Below are 8524 nucleotides of genomic sequence, written 5' to 3' on the forward strand. Positions count from 1 at the left end.
GGCCGCCGGGAAGGCAGCGGGGAGGAGGGGACTCCGCCGGCGGGAGGAGGCCGGCCGAGGGCGGCCGCAGCGTCCCGGCCGCTCTCCCTCGGCGGGGAGGGGAAGGCGGGCCGGGCCGCGATCCTCGGAGCCGGCGAGGGGCTTCCCCGCCTGGCCGGGGGCCTGCCGGCCTCTCTCCCGCCGGTGTCCGCCCTCCTCGCCTTGGTCACCGCGTCTCCTGCCCCTTCCCTTGGCTATTGGGCTTATTCGCGCTCACCCGGCACAACGATCTCTTTTTTTTCTGTTTATAACTTGATTTCTACTGCCTGGCGCGGTGCCTCTGTCAGCCCCACTTGGCTTACATGATACTTTGGCCTTTAGTTGCACCTCCCTGCTTTTGTTGTTCCCTCAGCTCCGAACTGATCTCTTCCTTCACTGAGATACAGGATTCACAGTTGAGTCATTCCCAAAAAACACACACATATTTTCCGCCCCTCAAGAACGCTGATCCGTTAGCCTTTCTTTTCAAAGAGTTTGAGCGTAAAATCCTGCTTTCTTATGGCATTTCTAAGTATTTTCTCCTTAGCCTCAGCCTCCCAGGTAACCTGAAATCTTTTCCAGGTTATATTGATTTAAAAAGTGAGAAGAAGAAAGAGAGAGAGAAAAAAAAAAAGCACTGATAAAATAAGTCTTCAACTGCAGTTGACCAGTCACTTAAGTATATTTTGTCATACCTCTATAAGTTTAGGCAGGTTGTTCTTTATTAAAATTGTTGAGCTCAATGTCAGCACATGACATTCACTGCAGTGCTGGAAGATTTGGGGAGGAGAGGACGAGGAGAGGTTTTGGGGAGTGTAGTGAAACTGCCAAATGCCACTAAAATGAAGCCATCCCCTGGTTTTAGGCAATGGCATCCGTATCTTCCAAGTTATATGTCTTTCTGCCTCTGGTCCACTTGCAACCCCGATTGCCAGATCATCATGGCAAAGGGCCAAACATGTTACACTTGGAGAAAGACTCTGGCAAACAAGAGTCCTGGCTGTGTTATGGCCACTTAAACCAGTCCTCTGGGAAAGTACCATTCACAGCAAAGAAAAAAAATTACACTTTTGCAAATTTATCATTACAGAAAGGACAAATACCTAGACAGGGTAAATACTCAGTGATGCTCCCTCCATTCTAGATACCATGTGTTAACGCTAATAACATATGTAAATATTTAACATATGCACTTATGTTTAATAATTTTCTTAGGCATAAAGATGCTTACAGCGGTCATCATCAGAGGCGAGATACATGGCTAAGGTAGACTTTTGGTCTAGCCAGTAGAACCATTCTTACATTATGATAGTATGAGGAGCCTGCCATTATCAATAAAGCTGGATAGTGCAATTCCTTCTGCAAGATTTCAGAGCTTGGAAGAAGGGAATGGCAAGAGTGATTAATGCAATACATTATTGATCCAAGAAAACTGGGTCATACTTACCATATCAAAGTGCATGCTTGGATATAGTCAAATTAGTGACAGAATCACTCCAGTTTATCTTTGAGATAAGCTACTGCACATGTTGATCGTACAAATTTATGTTATGTAGCTGATGATTACACTATCAAATTCTACTAATGGTTTGAAACTCCAGACAAAGATATCATGAATGTAATTAGGAATGTAACAGCAAAAGATGCAACTCTAATTTTAAGAAATCAGAAGTAAGCAATAGGAAATATTTGTTGAGGTTTACAAAATGAGAGGAAATTATTTGTGCTAAATTCTACTGCTGTCATCTGATGGTTATTTCTATCTTCAGTGAGCATCCCTGGCATTTATAGAGGTACAATCATTCAGTGATTTCTGTCACTGATAGACAATCAAAATATCATGAGGCAAGGCAAAAATAATCTTTTGAAATTAATGAAGTACTATACAATATTCTCATGGTTATGCACTACCAAGCTCCCTGGAAAATATAGGACTTGATGTCTTCACCAACGAAGGAACAAGCTAAGCCTTTCAAATTGTTTATTAGGGTAAGAGGATGGAGAAAGCTTCGTTGGAAGATAGTTAAGGAAAAAACAAAACCAGATTCCCAGATTGTGCAGATTGTGCATTAGTCAGTGAAAAATGCGTTGCTTTTGAGAAGAAATTCCTTCACATCACCAATGTGTTCATTTGTATAGTTCAGTGTTGGACTGCTTGAGGTTAAAATAATTTAAAATGACAGAGAAAACCTGATGAATGAAAAAAATTACTTTAGACTAAAGGAGCTATGAAAAGTGCAAGGAACAGAACAGGCCTGCCAAAAAAAGCAGAACAGAGAAGGCAAGAGCAAACATGTGAGGCTAGCACTTGTGCAACTTAGCAGTCTCCACTGCAAAGGATATCAAAGCACCAGCAGGGAGAAAAATGGGCCAATGTAAGCTTTATTAAAGCTACTCATTATACAAGGTAACATAAAGAAGATAAACTTAGAGCCATCATTCTGCAAGAGACAGAACCCACCACTGGCAAAACAAAGCCTAGGAAACCATTAGGGCATGTAAGGTACCTGTAGAACCAGTAAAGTAAGTATAATGTAGCAAACGTACAGTGATATAGAACTACAAATTGTCCAGGTAACATGACAAAAAATTCTGTTGCTCTTACAGCAGTAATAGGATGTAATACATTTGGACATATCCTCATACCATGACGCACAAGCCAATTTCTACCTCATATATAATTCAGGGTCATATAATATGGAAGACTATAAAGTTACCATCATAATCAAAAGCATCTCAGAAAGGGAAAAATGCAAGTAGTCAGGCAACCTGTTCCAAAGAAATCCAGAAAACTAGAGATAGCTGACTTCATTAGGAAAGTCTGGGCATGGTGGCATCTCAAATCTCCAAATACGATGGCATTATTTTCATGGCAATTCAAAGAATAAAAGGCTTAGTTTCTACTGTAAAACCTTACTGATATGAATCGCAAGGAAATCATACTTTTGAGAAAAAGAAAACAAAGTTTTAGCATGTGTTTTGTGGACTCTTATCTCCATCTTAAAGAAAAACATAGACACATATATTAGACATACCATGAGTGAAAAGCAGATGTTTCTCTGATATCACCAGACTCGTATGTTAACTTTGGTCCTTTCAGGCACAGAAGAAGAAGTAACCTTGGAAAATGACAAAAAAAAAAGTGGTGGTAAGTGCCTACAGTATACGATGACTAAGATTAATTTCACCACGTAATATCCCCCTGAGTTTTTGGTTCAGAATTTTAATCATAGCCTATGAAGCAGGTTTCCACTTTGTCTGCTATAGCCAGCTGCTATAACTTTGTGATGAAATTACTTCATTTGTATGTTTCTGAACATGCCACAATTTTGATCAAGCTTTCAAAAATTATATGCAGCTCGGTATTTCAATTCACCATGTCTGTACCAGAACAGATGAAATATCGGTCAAGTTTCCAATATAACAGACCTCAAACAGACCCTTCAGTAACACATCACGTCATACCATATTCCACACACAAAACTATGTTCCAGTAGTTCTCGGCAGCTAAGCTTGCTAGCCATGGCTTCTTTTATGGACATCTCTTCTACTGCCTGCAATTCATGCTTACTGTTTAACTAAAGAGAAAATTTATATATCAACAATACATACCTATAGCAAGCAAATACATGGACTGATGCCTCTGGCAGCCACGTCGTTACTACCTTTAAGCTATACTGGCTTGCATATGACCTTTTGAACAAGATATTTTGTATGTGTGTGTATGTCTCTATGTATATATATATGTAGACATATATAAGTACATATGCACATACGTGTCTTACAGAGACCTGCAAACTGGTACAGGTTGGGTCTTGCCCCAGTGATCCAGAGACTGCCGCCTGTTTTTACTGGCGTGGCACACTGAGAATTACACAGCATTCATCAGCCTGATAGAAGATCCCTGAAATAGCTGCCAGTTTCTATCTCACTCATCAAGTCTCTGTTTTTGAATCTACTTTATTTTTAGGACTCTGTACCCACTGTGCTTCCTCCCGTCTAAATTCCTGACACGCTCTGCCTCTGCACTATGCACCCTTGACCCGAAGCCCCCCACGGAGGCACCGAGGACCTCGGTGCCCACCCTTCAGCGCAGCCCTGCAGCTGGGCAAGCAGGGGCTCAGCCCGTTCCACGTTTTGCCAGCACCAGGCAACCTCCTCAAATAAAGACACTTGCAACATAAACGTATTAATAAAAAAACTGCTTGCTACTGGTCAAAACAATGGGAATGATGTTTTAAAATGCAGGTACTCTTGTGCTGACAAAGCAGAGAAAGAGCAGCCAAGGTGGGAGCTTGGAGGGAGGGTGGCTGGGGGCTGTTTCTTTGCAGGGCAATGCCATTTTACACCCAGATAAAGCAATGGTGAACAATGACCCGTAGGTCCAAAGCAATCTCCAGAGAGTAAGTTTTATAACTTGGCTGAATCTTCTTCTCCCTGAACAAGTTTCCTACCTGTCTGCAATGCATTTGTACACCATGTTCCTCTGATAATTTTTTTTCCCTTTTTTTTTTTTTTTTAGAATACCTAAGCGTTGGCTGTTGCTAAAACTAGGAACATTATCCCGTAACACATTATTTGATGCTTTCTTTTCCCCTGAAAGTACGAATTTAGGAAGATATTTGAACTTTGAGTTTATTCAAAATGCATTCTCTATCCACTGGTAGTTCTCCCCACTCCATTTCCCCTTTATAATTTTGCTCCATGTTGTCTGAACAAAGAAATTAAAAAGGAAACTACAGATTAGGAAAATTTTAAAGCCTTTGCAAAATGTAATAACTCTATTTTTTTCTGTAATGTATATGTCATCACTATAAATAACTTTTAATAATAATTAGTGTGTAAAATAGTTCCTCCTAACTTACTGCTTTACGTTTCCCTTGTTTGTAGACCAAATACTTCAATAAACTCATGCATTTTTAGGTAAACTAAATAATGCCTGAAATTCAAATGGATATTTCAGTGAGCAACAGACACACTCTTAATTTCAACTATTACATTCACTATCATGTAAGTTCTTACGGACAGTTACATACTGTTGTGTTTAATCTTCTCTTACTGCTTTTTGAAAGGTTTAATTAATATTTTGTTTCTTCTTTTTTTTGTGTGAAACAATACTATTTCACTTTTTTAAAATAACCTCTTCCAATGTATTAATTATTCCACTGAACTTCGGATTTAATTTTGACAACTAAGGGCATATTAGAGCTTCCTACATAAGTAATTATTGGGTTTATATAACTTATTCTACCTGTTTCTGACTGAAACTCCTTAAGCAAACATTCTTACTAAACTTTTAAAAATATCTCAAAACCAATTGTTTAATTTCCACTGTTATTAAAACTAGAAATAAAATAATTGCTTAAAAGGAACTTTTCCATTAAAACGTTGCAAACTGTACAGATAGCAGGAAACTCATTTACCTTATTAATTCTAGATATTTTTTTTTCTCAGGGGCTTATTTTCACATTCAGAGCAGAAGCCATTATACTTTAAATATTTCAGCCCCGAAATTTCTTTCTTCCTGTTTTAATTAAACCCCAGAAACTCTTAAAAAGCTTTAAGAGAAAGTGTCTTTGACTTCACATTCTTTACATCCTCTTTAAACTTATTGGTGAACGGAACTGATTTATTCTTAGCGATTTTTGCATTAACACCATTATCGTACTTTGCCTTGCCAAATTTCCTCAGATTTATGTGCTTGGACATCATCCCTGGGGAACTACCATTTACTAGCATTGCTTTCAGTCCTCATTGTGATGATGATCGCAGGAGGCCTTCCCAGCTGCTTTGCTTTAAGGGCATTATTCCTACTGAGACCTGCCTACCTTACTTTCCCACCAGCTCTAACCTTTCTTGCTTCTGTGGAAGCAAGGTGATGCTCTCCTACCTTTTCTTCAAGCCTTTTCTTCCTTTTTAAAATCTGACTGAGAGGTAGCTATACTGGTTATCTGCTTCAACAGCCTTGTCTGATCTCACCCTGTCTGCCACTGATTGCAGCATGCTTCTTGCAGTCCTGCCACACTTTGGTCTCGGTTTCCCATTGTTTTTATCTCAAAACTTGTTTTAGCCATGCGATCATATTCTTGTGTTTCTTCCATATTGCTCTAATACTTAAATAAAATACTTATTCTTCTAATACTTAAGAACCCCTGCAGCAGAGCTCTCCTGTTTTCTTTCTCACTGTTCTTAATTAACATTCAGTCCTACATTTTGCTCTTTGCATCTTCTCAGCCTCCCCCGATAATTTCTTTTGGGAGTCCAAGAAGATCTCCTTTTCCTTTGATTCATTCCAGGAAGTCCTTGTTGGGCTCCTCATGCTTAACATTTCTGTTACCCTATTCTAAGTAATTTGCAACTGTACACAAAGGGAAAAACCCAAGACTGTTCCAGAGAACCAGATCTAAAGCAGCAGCATGAAGTGCTATCTTCAGGGTTTATTCCTCCACCAGCCAGCAACTAGGGACCCCCTGCTATAAACTCAATGTCAATGACATCAGTTGGGCTTCCTTGATTCAGGAAGGATGGTGAGCAAGGAGACAGTGCAATCACTGGGCATGCAATTACTCGTGCCACTTAACTCTCTAGACCCCAAGCTTGCTAGACATGGCTTCCTTGATATACAGTGTATATTCTTATGTCCAGCATATTGGTATTTAACAGTTGTCTACAAACCATATTTACACACACATACTTAACCACTATTATGCTCGTTATTCCAGCTTGTACATATGCTTTGAAACTAGATTCTATGCATACATAATTCTGTGACAGATAATTGTATAGCTGAATAAGTAATAATGAAGTTGTATCTACACACACACACACTCATCTGCAAATCCACCTAAACTCCTTCATTTACGCTAGTTTGCCAGCATCAGGATGACTCATTATTATTCAGCACCCTTCTGGCCAGAGCAAGGCGCAAGGCCTCCACAGAAGTTGACAGCCTCTGTGTTTGTTGTCACATACAATGTTTATTATCATGTAAAATCAGGAACAGCTCACAGCTGTGTGCTGTGACCCTGTCTGGTAGTGACGAGGATTTTCCCTTTCCTTAGCGTCAGAGGTGTTTTCATCCTTTCCTTAGCAATGCTGGTGAGCACCGCCCAGTACCACTTACCAGGCTGAAGTCCCTCTCTGGGGGATGCCCAGTGTCCTCTGCTGGGTTGATCTTGACAGGCCTCCAGCAGCAGAGGATAGTGCAGTAAACAGGCTCTTTGTAAAGTGCACAGGGCAGATGACACCTCAAAACTCGAGTTTCAGCTCCCTGCTGAATGTGAGAGAGAAACTGTATCAATTATCTTACACTTATGGTAAGGTTTTTCAAATGCAAAATCAGTTTCTTGTGTAATCTCCTGGCCTCTGGATCGCAAATTCAGACCAACTGGGCTGTACCCTGTTAGCGGGTGAAGTGAAAAAGCAGCATGGATATGTTGTTGAGTATGAAGCAAATTAAAAGTTTTGACTACCTGCCACGGTTGCTTTTCTCCCCACAATTCTGTCAAGCCCTGAAATGGACTGCCCATTATCCGGATAATAAATTTGGGATTTTTACTTATCTTCTGCATTTCTCTCTATGAGGCCACATTGGTTGACTTATTTTTTCAATCAAGAACACTGCTTTCTTCATTGAAAGAGTTTGTAATTAACTCCCACAGCTTCCCGGCCCATGTTCTGTGTACTTCTAAAGCACATGCTGTTCCAGAGGCAGCAGAATGGATGAAGCCTGGTTTCTTACTAACTTGTTTGGAATCATAGAATCGTCCAGGCCGGAAGGGATCTCCAAAGGCCATCTAGTCCGACCTCCCCGCAGTCAGCAGGGACACCCCCAACTAGACAAGGTTGCCCTGGTTGGGTTTTCTTCAGCCCCAAAGCTCTTCCTAGGCCCTCCGTGCCAAATAACCTCCCTTGATGCCCTCCTGCAGCCCTGGGTACCTCTGTCAGGAGACAGCAAGCCTTGGGGCCATCCCGGTGATCTCCAATGGCCAAAGCATCTTGCTGTGGCCGTGCCTGCCAACCCTCCCTTGCTGCCCGTACCCCTGCCTATCTGCCATACAGCTACCAGTGCTCACGAAGGCCCTTCCAGCTTCAAGGTGACCAGATCACCTCAGCAAATGTGCGAAGGGGACATGCCTTCCTCCCTCCTCCCCGCATCCCAGCCGCAGCACCGGGCTGTCCCCGGCAGCTTTGGGACAAGCGCTCGGGGCTGGGTCAGGACCATCACAGGCCCCACCGGTTGTGTCCCCAGAGAGAGCCGGTGCCTCCCGTGGGGTGCCGGGGCCCTAGCGGCCGAGCAGCCTGCCGGCCACCCCGAAAACGAGGAGCATCCCGGAGCATCGCTCACCGGGGAGCCGGCTGCGGAGCAGGAGGGCCGCCGCACCTCCCCCCCGGCCCTTCACCGACACGAGTGGCGGTGTCCCTGCCCCGGGACCGCCGGCAGCGGCCGCTCCCCGCCCGGCGGCAGCTCTTCCGCGCCCCTGCGGGCCGGGCCGGGCCGGCGGCG

The 8524-nt window shown here is 42.6% G+C and overlaps 2 protein-coding genes across 2 annotated transcripts in view; one reads left to right on the forward strand and one right to left on the reverse strand.

Annotated features, from left to right (window-relative positions):
- Positions 1–7183, reverse strand: part of ANKS6 (ankyrin repeat and sterile alpha motif domain containing 6) — a 46742-nt gene extending 39559 nt beyond the window's left edge. Inside the window, exons 1-2 of the mRNA XM_014938697.1 lie at positions 7142–7183; positions 3054–3137 (exon numbers count right to left, since the gene is read on the reverse strand). The gene's annotated coding sequence lies outside the window, so the exon portion shown is untranslated. The remainder of the gene's footprint in view (positions 1–3053; positions 3138–7141) is intronic.
- An 819-nt stretch (positions 7184–8002) lies between these two features.
- The window catches only part of GALNT12 (polypeptide N-acetylgalactosaminyltransferase 12), a 46958-nt gene continuing 46436 nt past the window's right edge, over positions 8003–8524 (forward strand). Inside the window, exon 1 of the mRNA XM_014938437.1 lies at positions 8003–8504. Coding sequence (XP_014793923.1) covers positions 8003–8504 — 502 coding nt within the window. The remainder of the gene's footprint in view (positions 8505–8524) is intronic.

Source organism: Calidris pugnax, unplaced genomic scaffold (genome assembly GCF_001431845.1).
Source record: "Calidris pugnax isolate Ruff unplaced genomic scaffold, ASM143184v1 scaffold13, whole genome shotgun sequence".
NCBI lineage: Eukaryota > Metazoa > Chordata > Aves > Charadriiformes > Scolopacidae > Calidris > Calidris pugnax.